The sequence below is a fragment of the Oncorhynchus tshawytscha genome, linkage group LG05 (genome assembly GCF_018296145.1).
Source record: "Oncorhynchus tshawytscha isolate Ot180627B linkage group LG05, Otsh_v2.0, whole genome shotgun sequence".
NCBI classification, from domain to species: Eukaryota; Metazoa; Chordata; class Actinopteri; order Salmoniformes; family Salmonidae; genus Oncorhynchus; species Oncorhynchus tshawytscha.
The window spans coordinates 37,456,870-37,475,223 of NC_056433.1; the positions used below are offsets into that span (position 1 = coordinate 37,456,870).

Sequence of the window (18,354 nt, forward strand, 5' to 3'; positions counted from 1 at the left end):
ACCCTGGGTCGCTCGTCTTTTCAGTTCGCTGCAGCCAGCGACTGGAACGAAGCTGCAACAAACACTCAAACTGGACAGTTTTATCTCCATCTCTTCATTCAAAGACTCAATGGACACTGGCAGTAATGTCTGCTTCATGTGATGCATTGTTGCCTCTACCTTCTTGCCCTTTGTGCTGTTGTCTGTGCCCAATAATGTTTGTACCATGTTTTGTGCTGCTGTCATGTTGCTACCATGCTGTGTTGCTGCTATGCTATGTTATTGTCTTAGGTCTGTCTCTATGTAGTGTTTTTGTAATGAATACGCAGGGAGAAAAAGGTGTAGATTCGCGGCAGGTGTTTATTTCACCAAGGACTGAAGGCTATAACTGGTTGTCACAAACGAGCTAGGAAAAGGCTTAGTAGAGTCAAAACAAACAATACTTCACAAAGGCACAAACAGAATGAACTGAACTAAATAAGGAGCTGGTGAGACCAGGTGTGTAACTAACACTGGTGAAATCAATGAACAAAAATTAAATACAGGGCTACGTTCAAGAACACAAAGAAACAGGGCTACGTTCAAGAACACAACGAAACAGAACACAAGGTTGACTAAGAAAATAAATACAGAACCTTACAGTTGTGGTATCTCTCTTGTTGTGATGTGTGTTTTGTCCTATATACTGTATATATATTAATCCCAGCCGTCGTCCCCGCAGAAGGCCTTTAGCTAGGCCGTCATTGTAAATAAGAATTTGTTCTAAACTGACTTGCCTAGTTAAATACAGGTAAAAGAAAATGCATTACGCTAATTGGGGCGCGGATATTGCTGTAGAGGGCTTCAACGCCATGATATTCGATATTTAAAGCCACACGGAGGGAACACGAGACATAAGAGAGAGCAGGACACAAGGAGAGTCGACGTGAAAGCTACTGCACAGCTGGAAAACCCATAGAACTAGACAGGTATTTTCTTTAGGCTACCATGGGTCTGCCAGGCAGACTGCCGGCGGGGTCCTGTAGTAAAAGGGGACACATTTCCCATCCGCAACATATTAAATAGCACTACGCGTGCCTGGAATTACCTGACTTTAAGTCCCATTTGATATTTTCCAAACTGTCTTTTTACCTGATCCGCTACAGAAATTTGATTTGCACATACCTCTTCACGCATTATTTAGCATTATAAGAAACATATACGGAGTAATGCGTTTATATGCATGATTTCCCGATTGTGATATATTTGCAGGCAGTCATTTTACTGGCAAGGGCGGACTGAATGTTTGGAATGTGTGAGGACATCTTAAGGGTTTGGCTGGGTTCTCCTTTTCAGATATCTGTGCCCCGGTTGCTGGCAGCGTGTCTGAGAGAATGCAGTGTAGTTGACTGCTCAGCGGTTTGACGCCTTGTTGTGAAAGAAGGGATGCTGCGAAGAGGAGAGAAGAGAACAGCCAGGTCTTCTGTGGGACAGGAGGTGCGCTGAATGTATCGTTGAACAAAGACTCGTGAGTGAGATTAACCCTTGAACAATATAAAAAGCATTGGATATATTAGATCATATTTTAAAACGGGTTGGTATGGGATTCTTCTAACTATGCACCTGACATTTGCCTATTTGGTGACAATCATAATAGTTTATAATTAAACGTGCCCAGATTTATGCCTATAACCTGTATAAAGTGTGTGTCTATGTATCACAGTCTCTGGTGTGTTTGTGCGTGTGTGCCCCTGTCCCTCATGAATCAGATTAGACTGCAATTTAAACCTACATCGCAGCCACGTAGGCCTGTCGATCATAGCATAACGTTAAAACATTCAACCGGGCTGCATATAATGCATTCCTCTAGCCTAACACCATCTGCTTCTGACCTGCATGGGGAAACCAATCCAGCCAACTTTCACTTAACTTTCATTCGGATTTGGTGTTTGGTGAGGTGCCAGCATCACATAGCATGGAGGCAAAGAGGAAGATTTAATACATTAACATTCACTGTGGGGAAAAGTAACCTATTATGATAGCTGGAAAGTTATGCCAACAATGTCACCAGACAGCAATGTAAGTGACACATGTGCAATGGATCATTAATCACAGATTCTGTCATTGAGATAGCGGAATGAAAAAGTGTGTGTCTGTTTGACAGGCTGCGCTGCTCTCTCGGGGAGAGAGGTAGAGAGGATGAGAAGTCTGATACCATAGTTTTTTTCTCAGATCTCATAATTGTGACCACTGCAGACTGATTTTTGCTCAACTCTGTAGATTGAAATTAGAACTTGTTTTAAACATACTGTAGGCTGAAGTTACACTGCCTTTTAAGGTCAAATAATGTTTATTGATCATCTTATGAGCATCATTTTTCAAGGTGGCTGATAATTAGAATATGTCCAAACAACCTCTGCTTCATTATATAAGCCTACCTACAGTACCTGTAAAATGTTTGGACACGCCTGCTCGTTCCAGTGTTTTTCTTTATTTTACTATTTTCTGCATTGTAAAATAAGTGATGATATCAAAACTATGAAATAACACATGGAATCATGTAGTAACTAAAAATGGTGTTTTTAACGATTTTGGAAATGAGCAGACCAAGGCGCAGCGTGAATTGAGTTCCACATCTTTAATTACAAAGTGAAACTGGAAACAAAACCTAAAGACCGTGACGACGTAGTGCTCAAACACACTAACACAAACAACATTCCACAAATGCAGGTGGGGAAAGGCCTACCTAAATATGATCCCCAATTAGAGGCAACGATTACCAGCTGCTTCTAATTGGGAACCACACAAACCACCAGCCTAGAAATCTATAAACCAGATAACCTCCCCAGTCACGCTCTGACCTTAACACCATAGAGAACTGAGGGCTCTCTATGGTCAGGACTTGGCAGTGTTAAACAAATCAACATATATTTGAGATTCTTCAAACTAGTGACCCTTTGGCTTGATGACAGCTTTTCACACTCTTGGCATTTTCTCAACCAGCTTAGCTTCTTTGAAAAATCTAAAATAGAAAGTATATTTTGATTTGTTTAACACTTTATTGGTTACTACATGATTCCATATGTGTTATTTCATAGTTTTGATGTCTTCATTATTATTCTACAATGTAGAAAATATTGAGAATAAAGAAAAACCCTTGAATGAGTAAGTGGTACTGTATGTTATTATAACCCTGTAATGACTATAATGTCAATGTTATTATCACCTCCTGTGATTGTGCTACCACTGTTGACCACTGGAGGCGCATGTGCCGCTGTGAGACTCAGTGAATGAAGTGGAACAGCACTGTCTGTCAAACACCGCAGTCTCCTTCTGCTCTACTGCTGGAATCTGCCTGCGTGCGACTCTCTCCCTGTATCTCTCTGAGCCTGCGATCCACTGAGTGCCTCTACTCTTCTCTTGTCTCAACATCACTCAGGTAAAGCCAATTCAGACCTCTCTTTCTATTATTGTGTTCTTGCTTATTGTTTACCTGGGACGTGATTGAGATAATGACCGAGATTTGAGGTTGTAAGGGATGTGTTCACTTATGGCAAAACTGCTATGATATAGTAAAATAAATGATTGTTTGTTATATGTGTTAGGTAGATTCTGTAGATTCTGTTTGTGGCAGCACCATTTCACCACGTCAAATTCCTGGTACATGCAAATGTATTTGGCGAATAAAGTTGATAGCCTCACTCATAAACAAAAATGCAGAATATTTGCAAGGATATTTCCATGTGTTTTGCCAACCAATATAGGGTGTCACACTTTCTTTATTCTATCTTAATAATGATACATGAAGACATGGCATCTCTTAATTAGATCTATTAATGTGATGCAGTGTTGCTGGCTGACGTAAATACATGTGAAATAGAGATCAGGGTGAAAAATAGGGGACATCTGAGTGTGAAGGGGATGGTTATGTGTGTGTTTACAGTATGTGTGGGTTCTGCTTGCCTAACTGCCATTCCCTCTCTGGCTCAGTTCCAGCCCCTGAGCACTGAACACAGGGCAGCATGTGAGTGGCAGCAGAATTGAGCAGCCTCACGTCCTCCCGAACACACACAGGAACACCAGCTCATCCCCGGCCGTCACTTAGAGTCACACACACACATACTTACGCTCACACTCAGACACACACAGACACACGCACTTTCAGACTCAGAGAGACACACATTCACTCACATTCACATACAAACGCTCAGGCACGCTCAGGAGCCAGCCATGGCGAAGGGAGAGAGGGTACCCCATACCCCAGCAAGAAAACTCTTCAAGACCCCAGAGCCAGCTTTCAACAAGCCCCCCCACCAGGTAAGGAAACACTGCTTTTATTTTGTGAATCAGTTGGCTAGTTTACCCCTGGACTGACATCTTAGGGGACGTTCATGTTCCTTTGGTTTGGCTTTCTGGCGTGCTGTTATACAATGCCTGGATATTTGAGAGATTGAGGGCAGGGAGTTAGTTAATTACATTGAACATCAGTTGGATTGTGATAATACTACTTACAGCTTAGGGCCAGACACAGAGGACGTTTCTCTCTCTTTTGGATGGATGATATTGGTGTAAGTTCAACCTGAGTGCTTTTTGGGTACCAGTAAGACTGCCTGAATGTCAGAAAGAGACATTCCTGTGAAAGAATGCAGTGTGTGTGTGTGTGTGTGTGCCAGTGAAAATATGTGAAGCCGTGTACTCGTGTGAGTAAATGGAATGCTTACTTATTGATGGTATTCCAGCACACATGCCCAGGGGCGGAAGGCAATGACAGACGAGGAGCCAAACCTTTATTTTACTATACCACCAGTTCATTATAATACAGATGTAGCCTATTGTGTTTCATTATTACCTCCAGTGCATTGATACAGACAAAAATAAGTACTCTACATCGTCTTCTATGTTTAGATTCACACTGGCCTATTCACTGCTGGAAATTCAATATTGTCTGGCTGCACTTATTGCTCAGCAATGTGTTTAATGCTGTCCTAATTCAGTGAATAGCAAATGAAGAAAAGTGATGTAATATTCACATCGTTTTTCTGAAAGAATGGATGCAGCGTGACCTTGAGCTGTGTGTGTGTTCATGTGAGTGTGGAGGAGCTGTGTGTGTACAGCATGGCCCTTATGAATGATATGTGTGTGACCTGGGTGAATTAAACATGCTAAAGCAGAGGCTGAAACAGAGGAGACTAAAGCCCCTAATGCAGGGTTCCCCAAATGGCGGCCCACAGGTGTTTCTTTTGCTGTTGGACATTAAAGACTGTACAAACACCAGCAAATGAGCTCCAAGTGATTAAAATGTTGGAAATCTGTTCCAAAGTATTCCCACACATAATAGAGAGATGTGTAATCGTATACAAATGTAAGCAAGGTTTGAAATGATTGTTTTTTTTGTCAAATATTATATCTGTTTGGGCTTCTTGCTATCAATTTGCAGTTAAACAAATGATTTCTAGTTGATGATCCCTGCCCTAACGAGTCACCTGTCACAGTGAGTCCCTCAGCTTCAGCCAGGCCCTCTGGTGGTCAATCACCAGAACACAGCTGACAGCTCCAGACAGGAGAGGAGAGGGACTTGTTTGACTTCTCTATTACTGTGTTTAAGTGCTTTCAGAATAAGTATGTTACATGTTGTAATCCTTGTGAGTTAAATTCTGTATGCCAAGTCTGTGTCCAATCCCTTGGCATCACAGAGGCCAGAACTTCACACTCTGGTTCCATCCTAACACTTTCACACACACACTTTCACACACACACACACACACACACCAACCATAAAATCTGCCTTTTAAGTCCAATGTCAAATTGTATGAGGAAATTCTACTGCCTGTAAACCTTTATGTAAAGCTCTAAACCAGCTTTATTTCTTTATACAACCAGCTTTATCTATCACACGCATACAGTACACACACTCAATCTGTGAATGCTGACAGAAGTGGGAAAAGCAATCAAACATATTCCCTACTCATCCTCTGTGTGCGTCACAGTCGGCTAATAACGAAGATCCTCTTTAAAAACATAAAGGCACGTAGCCAGAGTCGCTTTTTCCCCCACTTATCATCATTAACAAAGTCATTTACTTTGGGAATTTGCCCCATTTTTCCCAGAGCCACAATATGCTGATGGTCTGTTCTCTCTGAGGTGCTTTTGTGTGTGTGTGTGTGTGTGTGTGTGTGTGTTTATGCAGTTATAGGAAGCTAGATAACGTGTGTTCAGACAGCGGAGGGATATCCTGTTTACATCTTCAGTCATAAGACCTCAGTAAATAAGACTGTAGTCAGACTCTGTGTGTAGAGCTAGGCAAGCGCCACTAATGAATGCTATCAGGCCCTGACTATCTGGTATGAAGTTAAGACAGATAAATCCTTGTTTGATGACCTGTGGACTATTTAACCTTCTAGTACAAAGAGAGCCTAAAACGATATGACCTCTTTACAGTACACTCTTAGAAAAGAAGGTGCTAACTAGACCCAAAAAGGATTCTTTGGCTGTCCCTATTGGAGAACCCTTTGAAGAAACCCATTTGGTTCCAGGTGGAACCCTTTTAGGTTCTATGTAGAACCCTTTCCACAGAGGGTTCTACATGGAACCCTAAATAGTTTTACCTGGAACCAAAAACGGTTCTACTTGGAACCAAAAATGGTCATCCTATAAGGACAGCCGCAGAACCCTTTTGGAACCCTTTTTTCCAAGAGTGTAGCTCTGTTTTCTGGGTTTACCCCCTCTCAGTGTGGAGTATGTTATGGGGATACAAACAGTGACGGCGAGTCCAACTACGTAGCTGTATTGCAGATGAGGGTAAAAGTCATAGACACACTTGATGTTGAACCAAGACGTCACTGATCTGGCACAGACCATTGGGATATTAAGACCCTTCATCAGTTAACCAGTATTTTCCGTAGAAACCAAAGACTTGTCTTGTCTTCCCGTTTAGAGCTAACTGCAGTGAGGATGAGTGGAAGGGGTAGAGACTAAGTAGAGACTGAGAGTTTTGAAGTTAATCCACATGCTACTCTTTCCTTACTCATAACCCGCTTGTCTTGCTGTGTTTTAAATAATTACACAGCTCCCTTCTAGAATTGTCATTCTAGAAACCATCAATGTTTTCTTGAGGAGACGAAAGAAGATAAAATAAAGTCAGCCAGATAATGACAGTGTGTTGAAGGGCTTTGGACTCTGTGGTTGGTCTGTAGTTGTTTTGGTGATATCTTTCTTTCATAAAGCCTGAAAGGCCTACAGCTGTTGGCAGCGAGGTAACCCGCCCATAACTGTAATGTATGGAAACAACAAAGGTTAGCGGGAGAGAGCGAGAGAGTGTGGAGAGAGATGGGGGAAGAGAAAAAAGAAAGGGGAGAGAGAGAGAGAGAGAGAGTTCACTTGCTTTGGCAATGTTACCATATGTTTTCCATGGCAATAAATCCCTTAGATTGAAATTGAATTGAGAGCGCGAGAGAAAGATACAGTGCCTTGCGAAAGTATTCGGCCCCCTTGAACTTTGCGACCTTTTGCCACATTTCAGGCTTCAAACATAAATATATAAAACTGTATTTTTTTGAAGAATCAACAACAAGTGGGACACAATCATGAAGTGGAACGACATTTATTGGATATTTCAAACTTTTTTAACAAATCAAAAACTGAAAAATTGGGCGTGCAAAATTATTCAGCCCCCTTAAGTTAATACTTTGTAGCGCCACCTTTTGCTGCGATTACAGCTGTAAGCCGCTTGGGGTATGTCTCTATCAGTTTTGCACATCGAGAGACTGAAATTTTTTCCCATTCCTCCTTGCAAAACAGCTCGAGCTCAGTGAGGTTGGATGGAGAGCATTTGTGAACAGCAGTTTTCAGTTCTTTCCACAGATTCTCGATTGGATTCAGGTCTGGACTTTGACTTGGCCATTCTAACACCTGGATATGTTTATTTTTGAACCATTCCATTGTAGATTTTGCTTTATGTTTTGGATCATTGTCTTGTTGGAAGACAAATCTCCGTCCCAGTCAGGTCTTTTGCAGACTCCATCAGGTTTTCTTCCAGAATGGTCCTGTATTTGGCTCCATCCATCTTCCCATCAATTTTAACCATCTTCCCTGTCCCTGCTGAAGAAAAGCAGGCCCAAACCATGATGCTGCCACCACCATGTTTGACAGTGGGGATGGTGTGTTCAGGGTGATGAGCTGTGTTGCTTTTACGCCAAACATAACGTTTTGCATTGTTGCCAAAAAGTTCAATTTTGGTTTCATCTGACCAGAGCACCTTCCACATGTTTGGTGTGTCTCCCAGGTGGCTTGTGGCAAACTTTAAACGACACTCAGCTGTAGATCTCTGCAGTTCATCCAGAGTGATCATGGGCCTCTTGGCTGCATCTCTGATCAGTCTTCTCCTTGTATGAGCTGAAAGTTTAGAGGGACGGCCAGGTCTTGGTAGATTTGCAGTGGTCTGATACTCCTTCCATTTCAATATTATCGCTTGCACAGTGCTCCTTGGGATGTTTAAAGCTTGGGAAATCTTTTTGTATCCAAATCCGGCTTTAAACTTCTTCACAACAGTATCTCGGACCTGCCTGGTGTGTTCCTTGTTCTTCATGATGCTCTCTGCGCTTTTAACGGACCTCTGAGACTATCACAGTGCAGGTGCATTTATACGGAGACTTGATTACACACAGGTGGATTGTATTTATCATCATTAGTCATGTAGGTCAACATTGGATCATTCAGAGATCCTCACTGAACTTTTCTGGAGAGAGTTTGCTGCACTGAAAGTAAAGGGGCTGAATAATTTTGCACGCCCAATTTTTCAGTTTTTGATTTGTTAAAAAAGTTTGAAATATCCAATAAATGTCGTTCCACTTCATGATTGTGTCCCACTTGTTGTTGATTATTCACAAAAAAATACAGTTTTATATCTTTATGTTTGAAGCCTGAAATGTGGCAAAAGGTCACAAAGTTCAAGGGGGCCGAATACTTTCGCAAGGCACTGTATGTATATACTGTATGTACATATAGAGGGAGAGAGAGACTGAAGGAAAGACATCAGAATCAGAAGCTGCTGTATTTTTGGTCCGTGCCGTGTGTGTTTCCGTGTCTGTCTCCGAGATGTTCATAACAGTCGTAAATATTGGGCTTTCCAGGAGCCTGGTGATTTTTCTGCTATTCCATGTGTAAGGATGGAAACATCTCTGATCATAAGTGTTAGGGTTAGTCGATAGTTAGTTGAAATGGTGTTGACAGTTATTGAACATCTACTGAACGTCAGCAAACCATCTACTTGGGACTATCCAAATAAAGTATTCCCCTTTCCATCTCATGAATAGTGCTTCACTAAACAATGTTGCAAGTCATATTTGGACATATATTTTATATACTATTTGGACATATATTTCATATACTATTTGGACAAGGAATTTAGTCATGGTCTATGACATAAGGTCAAACTTCTGTATCGAACTTTATGTGAATGGCGCTCAGTGATGTCTCTGACGTCACAGTGGACAATCTATTTCTGAAAATAGAATTCTAAAGATGGAATTTTATCTCCAGTTCTGTGGTTCTGAATTTTTTTGGGGGACGCCACAAATCCAGCGCCCTGCTGTCACAGACTCACTCTGCTACAAAATCTGTATTCCTTATCCACAAAGATAGCTTCCACCTTCAGATTTGTTTCCTGCTTGTATCTTATCTGAGGCTAATATTTAGGCTACATAGCCATGGCTAGCAAACACAATTATTGTCTTTACACGGTAAAGAAAGACGGAGTAGTCAACTGTATCTCATCGGCTTTGCATATCATTTATTTGACTATTTCTCAGATAATGCACCTCCATGAAATGTGTGAGTGATAGGCCTAACTGACTTGTAACTCTCAGATATTTTTTCTGCCCGTCCGTAGACTGTGCTGGACCAGAGGCTGTCTTTCTGCAGTAAACTGTGTTTCGCCATCGGAGGAGCACCCAATCAGGTGGCCGGCAGTGCTACGGCATTCTTCCTCCAAATCTACCTGCTGGATGTCGCCCAGGTAACAAATCTTTGTGTGTCACTCTCTTTTTCTCTTCCTATTTTCTCTCTCTCTTTTCCCTTCTTTCTGTACCTTCCAACTCCATTCCTCTGTTAACTCCTCCTCAGATCAACCCGTTCCAGGCCTCCATGGTTCTGTTCATAGGGAAGGCATGGGGAGCCATGACCGACCCTGTTGTCGGCTTCTTCATCACCAAGAGCAAGTGGACCAGGATAGGCAGACTCATGCCCTGGTGAGGCCATACACACATCAATCACTGATTGCACAGAGTGCACACACCTTTTTCCCAAGGGAAAAAACAGCAGAGCAGCTCCAGAGGACCACAGATCTTAGTGTTTATATACACTCTGAGAAATGCTACCTATAAATGCTAGGCTTCACATTTGGACTCTATTGAATTATACTAACGCTTTTCCCCGTGGCTGACGTGAGTAAAAGTTTTAAACATTTTAACCCTCGCAAGGTCCACCGGGCCAGACGGAATACCAGGGCACATTCTCAATGCATGCCCAGACCAGCTGGCAAGTGTCTTCGCTGACATTTTCAATCTCTCCTCGTCCCAGTATGTAATCCCAACTGACCACCATTGTCCCTGTCCCTAAGAGCTCCAAGGTAACCTGCCTAAATGACTATCGCCCTGTAGCACTCACATCTGCATTTAGGAAGTGCTTTGAAAGGATGGTCATGACACACATCAACACCATCATCCCAGACACCCTGGACCCACTCCAATTAGCATACTGCCCTAACAGATCCACAGATGACACAATCTCAATTGCACTTCACACTGCCCTCTCCCACCTGGACAAGAAGGGAAATAACTATGTGAGATTTCTGTCCATAGACCACAGCTCAGATTTCAACATCATAGTCCCCTCCAAGCTAAGGACCCTGGGACTGAACACCTCCCTCTGTAACTGGATCCTGGACTTCCTGACGGGATGGCCCCAGGTGGTGAGGGTAGGCAACTACCCCCCGCCACGCCGTCCCCCAGGTTGTGTGCTTAGTCCCCTCCTGTACTCCCTGTTCACTCACGAGTGCGTGGCCACGCACGACTCCAACATCATCATCAAGTCTGCTGATGACACGACGGTGGTAGGGCTGTTTATCTGCGGCAATGAGACAGCCTACTGGGTGGAGGTCATAAACGTGGCAGTGTTGTGCCATGACAACAACCTTTTCCTAAGACCAAAGACCTGATTGTGGACTACAGTAGAAAGAGTGGAGCGCACACCCCCATCCATATCGACAAGGCTGTAGTGGAGCCGGTCGAGAGCTTCACGTTCCTTGGTATCCATTTCACTAAGGACTTTACATGGTCAACTCACACCCGCACAGTCGTGAAGAGGGCATGAAAGCGCTTCTTCCCCCTCAGGAGGTTGAACAGATTTTGCACGGGCCCTCGGATCCTCAAAACGTTCGACAGCTGCACCATCGAGAGCATCTTGACTGGCTGAATCACCACTTGGTATGGCAAATGCACCACCCTCGACCGCAAAACGCTACAGAGGGTGGTGCAGACAGCTCAGTACATCGATGGGGCCGAGCTCCCTGCCATCCTTGATCTCTATATCAGGTGGTGTCAAAGGAAGGCCTAAAAAAATTGCCAAAGACTCCAGCACCCAAGTCATAGACTGTTTACTCTGCCATCCTCCGGCAAACGGTACCGAAGCATCGGCTCTCAGACCAACAGACTGCGAAACAGCTTCTACCCCCTATGTCATAAGTTTGCTTAAAAGTTCCTAACTTACACCGGTTTTGCACACACACAATACTATACAATACTATACAGTATATACACACTCTCACACGACCCACACACATTCACAGACAATACACACACACACACACACACACGCACGCAGAGAGACAGACACATAAACACACACACTTGCACACTCATCTGTTCTTTATTCTTACTCTTATTATTATATATCCTGATGCCTAGTCAATTTTTAGTCTTATTATTATCTATTATCTATCACTTCACCCTGCCTTCATTACATATCTACCTCAAATACCTCGTACCCCTGCACATTGTCTCTGTACTGTTACTCCATGTATATACAGTGGCAAGAAAAAGTATGTGAACACTTTGGAAATACCTGGATTTCTGAATAAATTGGTCATCAAATTTGATCTGATCTTCATCTAAGTCACAACAATAGACATATAGTGTGCTTAAACTAATAACACAAATTATTGTGTTTTTCTTGTCCATATTGAAGACATCATTTAAACATTCACAGTGTAGGTTGGAAAACGTATGTGAACTCCTAGGTGTCACGACTTCCTCCGAAGTCGGTCCCTCTCCTTGTTCGGGCGGCGTTCGGTGGTCGACGTCACCAGCCTTCTAGCCATCACCGATCCTATTCTTGCTATTCACAAGAAGCATTGCCTGATGTGAACCATGCTTCAAACAAAAGAGATCTCAGAAGACCTAAGATTAAGAATTGTTGCCTTGCATGAAACTGGAAAGGGTTACAAAATAATCTCTAATAGTCAGTCAACGGTAAGACAAATTGTCTATAAATTGAGAAATATCAGCACTGTTGCAACTCTCCCTAGGAGTGACTGTCCTGCAAAGATGACTGCAAGAGCACAGTGCAGAATGCTCAATGAGGTTAAGAAGAATCCTGGAGTGTCAGCTAAAGACATACAGAAATCTCTGGAACATGCTAACATCTCTGTTGATGAGTCTACAATATGTAAAACACTAAACAAGAATGGTGTTCATGGGAGGACACCACGGAAGAAGCCACTGCTGTCCAAAAAAACCCATTGCTGCACGTCTGAAGCTCGCAAAAGAGCACCTGGATGTTCCACAGCGCTACTGGCAAAATATTCTGTGGACAGATAAAACTACAGTTGATTTGTTTGAAAGGAACACACAACAATATGTGTGGAGAGAAAAAAAAGGCACAGCACACCATCAAAACCTCATCCCAACTGTAAAGTATGGTGGAGGGAGCATCATGGTTTGAGGCTGCTTTGCTGCCTCAGGGCCTGGACAGCTTGCTATCATCTACGGAAAAATGAATTCCCAAGTTTATCGAGGCATTTTGCAGGAGAATGTAAGGCTATCTGTCCACCAATTGAAGGTCAACAGAAGTTAGGTGATGCAACAGGACAACAACCCAAAATATAGAGGTAAATCAACAACACAATGGCTTGAACAGAAGAAAATACGCCTTCTGTATTGGCCCAGTCAGAGTCCTGACCTCAACCCAATTGAATTGCTCTGGCTTCACAGAGAGCGGTTCACACCAGACATCCCAAGAATATTGCTGAACTGAAACAGTTTTGTAAAGAGGAATTCCTCCTGACCGTTGTGCAGGTCTGATCCGCAACTACAGAAAATGTTTGGTTGAGGTTATTGCTGCCAAAGGAGGGTCAACCAGTTACTAAATCCAAGGGTTCACATACTTTTTCCACCCTGCGCTGTGAATGTTTACACGGTGTGTTCAATAAAGACATGAAAATGTATAATTGTTTGTGTGTTATTACTTTAAGCAGACTGTGTTTGTCTATTGTTGTGACCTAGATGAAGATCAGATCAAATTGTATGACCAATTTATGCAGGACTCCAGGTATTTCCAAAGGGTTCACATACCTTTTCTTGTAACTGTACATGCATTTTATTCTTCTTGTGTTATTATTTAACTCTGCATCGTTGGGAAGGGCTCGTTAGCAAGCATTTCACGGTTAAGTCTATACCTGTTGTATTTAGTGCATGTGACGAATACATTTTAATTAGATATTTGTAATCCACAGCTGTACCCTTAACTGTAGACCTGCAGAGAGTGTTTACCAAAAGCAGCACATCAAACTTAACCGTAACCCTAGGTGTCAGCTCTAAAGTGTGCGTGTGTCAGCGCAAAGCTGTGTAAACGTACTGGCTTGACACGACTCACTTACAAGAAGTACTGGTTGAGTACTTAGTGCTGATTCTGATGTGACTGAGGTAGTGCTGTATAAGCTTTACAAGGCATAGATTACTGACAAGCTGACAGGCTGGAGAGATCCCAGATCACAGCATTACTGATTTGATTACCACTGTATGTGTGTCTCTGAGTGTTTTTGTGGCAGAATGCTGGGGCCATGCCCGTTTGTGTGTGTATGATGATCATCAGCACCGTGAGAAAGCCAGACCCTCCCTATAGTTAACTCCTGAGGGAATGCCCCTCTAACTGTCAGACAGGAAGTCCCCTGGACCTGGGCTGTGACATCATCAGACAGACAGGAAGGGATCAGTATCTATGTCCTGAGCAGTTTGTGGCAGAACACCGGGGCTGTACCCGGTTGTGTGTGTGTGTGTGTGTGTGTGTGTGTCCTGAGCGGTTTATGACTGTGCCCGGTTGGTACCCCTGGGTACTACTGTGTTTATGTTAGAGCCCGCCATGCCAACAGAGAGGAACGTTTAGATAAAACTGGGACATTTCACTCACCATTTCTGAGAGTGTGATGGAGCTGAAATCCCCTTCTTGCTTTGGTCTCAGTCTCTCTGTGACTGCCTAGGTGCATGTGTTTTTCCCTACTTCCCTTTTTGAAAAACTCCCATTGGATTATCTTACTACCCATCCTGTGAGCCATTTTACAGAACATTCTAACAGTCTATTCTAACATTATAACTGTTCCATTCAGTCACTGTGCCTTTTCAACCCTCCCATGACCAGCCTATACAGCAGCAAGCCCAACCCCAGCCCCAGCCCCAGTGCTAGGCAGCCCTGTCACACTCTTTGTGTGGCTGAACAATCACTAAGGACAGGCCTCTGTGTCACAGGGAGAGCTGGACTGTACCAGAACTCACCACTCTCTACCTCTCTCTACCGCTTTCTCTTTCTCTCTCTGTCCCCTCTCTACCTCGTTCTCCTGCTTTCTCTATCTCTCGCTTTCTCTATTAATCCCTCTTTCTATTTGTTTTTGTTTTTTTGGGGGGGTAGATCAGCTTTAATATTGCAGATAAATATTTTCTACAATGTAGAAAATAGTAAAAATAAAGAAAAACCCTGGAATGAGTAGATGTGTCCAAACTTTTGACTGGTACTGTGTCTATATATTTAAAAAATATATATTTTATTATTTTCCCCTAACCCTACCACCCCTTCCCTAATTGAGGTAAACTAAAGGACAACAACACTTAGGGCTTCTACTTCCAGGTTATACGTCCTATATACATTTTACAGGCACAATGTATTTTACAATAGTTATTTTTTGTTTGTTTTTACTCCCAGCCTTCAGCTACCCTCAACCCCCTCCCTTCTGTCTCTGAAGACCATCCAGTTTGATTTCTATTTCCATATACTTTTAACTGTGCTGTTTCACAAAAGTTCTGAACCTTTCTATTCTCATAGTTTCTACAGATTGTAAATTAAAGATACATTTTTTGCAATAATTATTATTATATTATTGATTGATTGACTATGACTTTTCAAATCACCCAGCAGAGCTATTCGCAGAGTTAGCTCCACGTAAATGTTGCAATTCTTCAGCCATATAATAAGTTAGAATTTAAAAATATAAGTTTTGAATCCAGCATAATGTGCTTTGTAATCGGTACGTCAAAAATCTCTTCCCAACTATTTTGCATTCTGTATGGCACAGCTGTCAATTGTTTGGTCCTTAAATTAAACTGGTGTACTTTTTTCTTTATCAAAATTTTCTTTAACCAATTTTGGTCTTTAATGCTGGGCCGACAGACAAGTACCTTACTCCCCCCTCCACTTGCTTCTTCCATTTTTGCGGTAATTGTAACGCTTGTCATCTGGGGAAGGAGAGGAGGGCCAAGGTGCAGCGTGGTAAGTGTTCATATTTGAAAATATTTTAATGAACACTGAAAACAAAACAATAAACGAACAGTCCTGTAAGGTACAACACTAAAGAGAAAATAACCACACACAAAACACAATGGAAAACAGGCTACCTAAGTATGGTTCTCAATCAGGGACAACAATTGACAGCTGCCTCTGAGAACCGTACCAGGCCAAACATAGAAAATCATAGACAAACTAACATAGACAACCCACCCAACTCACGCCCTGACCATACAAAAACAAAAGACAAAACAAAAGAACTACGGTCAGAACGTGACAGTAATGCTGCAATTAGTTGGATGTAATTTTGGGTAGAGCAGACATTTCCATATATTTTTGTTAGCTGCATGTGGGACATAACTCCACCAGTCCTATTTATGATATCATTTACAATGTTTTACCTTTTTAAAATATTTTTTCCCCCCAGAAATATGTATTTTAAAACAATTAGTATATTTGAGTTTAGCCATAATATTTTTTTGTATTAGTTCTGTCTTTTCTGGTGGATTAAACTGAAATTGCAACCAACTTTCTCTAGCTTGTTTTAAAAATAGCGATATTTTAGAGATTATTTCATTTTCAAACAACCGAAAGTGAGGTTGTAATCTGAATAAAGGGGAAAAGGCCATTCTTGAACATGGGATGAGACAATTTTACTAATCTGTTAGAGAACCAGTTTGGATTTGAGTACAACTTTTGTGACTGAAGCCTTTAGTGAGAGGTCTAATGCATTCATATTTAATCATTTCTGCCCTCGAGTTCATATTCATTATATAAATATACCGTTTAGTTGTCCACGTCACCGTCAAACCATTTTATTGGTAAACTACATTTAATTTTTTATTTTATTTCACCTTTATTTAACCAGGTAGGCTAGTTGAGAACAAGTTCTCATTTGCAACTGCGACCTGGCCAAGATAAAGCATAGCAGTGTGAACAGACAACACAGAGTTACACATGGAGTAAACAATTAACAAGTCAATAACACAGTAGAAAAAAGGGGGAGTCTATATACATTGTGTGCAAAAGGCATGAGGAGGTAGGCGAATAATTACAATTTTGCAGATTAACACTGGAGTGATAAATGATCAGATGGTCATGTACAGGTAGAGATATTGGTGTGCAAAATAGCAGAAAAGTAAATAAATAAAAACAGTATGGGGGTGAGGTAGGTCAAATTGGGTGGGCTATTTACCGATAGACTATGTACAGCTGCAGCGATCGGTTAGCTGCTCAGATAGCAGATGTTTGAAATTGGTGAGGGAGATAAAAGTCTCCAACTTCAGCAATTTTTGCAATTCGTTCCAGTCACAGGCAGCAGAGAACTGGAACAAAAGGCAGCCAAATGAGGTGTTGGCTTTAGGGATGATCAGTGAGATACACCTGCTGGAGCGTGTGCTACGGGTGGGTGTTGCCATCGTGACCAGTGAACTGAGATAAGGCGGAGCTTTACCTAGCATGGTCTTGTAGATGACCTGGAGCCAGTGGGTCTGGCAACGAATATGTAGCGAGGGCCAGCCGACAAGAGCATACAGGTCGCAGTGGTGGGTGGTATAAGGTGCTTTAGTAACAAAGCGGATGGCACTGGGATAAACTGCATCCAGTTTGCTGAGTAGAGTGTTGGAAGCTTTTTTGTAGATGACATCGCCGAAGTCGAAGATCGGTAGGATAGTCAGTTTTACTAGGGTAAGTTTGGTGGCTTTGTTGCGGAATAGAAAGCCGACTCTAGATTTGATTTTAGATTGGAGATGTTTGATATGAGTCTCGAAGGAGAGTTTACAGTCTAGCCAGACACCTAGGTACTTATAGATGTTCACATATTCTAGGTTGGAACCATCCAGGGTGGTGATTCTAGTCAGGCATGCGGGTGCAGGCAGCGAACGGTTGAAAAGCATGCATTTGGCTTTACTAGCGTTTAAGAGCAGTTGGAGGCCACGGAAGGAGTGTTGTATGGCATTGAAGCTCGTTTGGAGGTTAGATAGCACAGTGTCCAAGGACAGGCCGGAAGTATACAGAATGGTGTCGTCTGCATAGAGGTGGATCAGGGAATCGCCCGCAGCAAGAGCGACATCATTGATATATACAGAGAAGTCGGCCCGAGAATTGAACCCTGTGGCACCCCCACATGGTAATGTAAAAGTTGTATTTTTTTTAGTGATCCAATACATAATTTAGTACACTTAGCCTAATTTGGTTTCAATCCAGAGAGGTTAGAAAAAGTATCTAGATTCTCCGAGGCTGTGGAGGGATCCAAATTGTGCATTTAAATGAATAATCAGCATACACCTTTTGTTTTTAGGCCCTGGATTTCCAGCCCCTTGATATTATTGTTGGAGCTGCTTTTAATAGCTAACATATCGATGGCCATAATAATTAGAAATGCCGATAGGGGACAACCTTGTTTTTCTCCTCTTGACAGTGTAATATTTTCTGAGAAGTAGCCATTATTTTGTATTTTACACCTAGGGTTATTATACATAACTTTAACCCATTGTATAAGAGATTCTCCAAAATTGAAATATTCCAGGCATTTATATATACATTCCAGTTGTACTTTATCAAAATCCTTTT

The 18,354-nt window shown here is 42.1% G+C and overlaps 1 protein-coding gene across 2 annotated transcripts in view; it reads left to right on the forward strand.

The window, feature by feature from the left end:
• The first annotated feature begins 803 nt into the window (after positions 1–803).
• LOC112232960 (major facilitator superfamily domain-containing protein 2B-like) overlaps positions 804–18,354 on the forward strand; it is a 41,838-nt gene continuing 24,287 nt past the window's right edge. The window contains exons 1-6 of one of the 2 annotated variants that reach the window (XM_024400294.2): positions 804–947; positions 1,315–1,486; positions 3,221–3,397; positions 3,949–4,275; positions 9,845–9,970; positions 10,078–10,202. In XM_024400294.2, coding sequence (XP_024256062.1) covers positions 4,189–4,275; positions 9,845–9,970; positions 10,078–10,202 — 338 coding nt within the window. In that variant the 5' untranslated portion in view covers positions 804–947; positions 1,315–1,486; positions 3,221–3,397; positions 3,949–4,188. Of the gene's footprint in view, positions 948–1,314; positions 1,487–3,220; positions 3,398–3,948; positions 4,276–9,844; positions 9,971–10,077; positions 10,203–18,354 lie in introns of those variants that run through there. The other variant, XM_042321871.1, reaches the window with a different exon arrangement.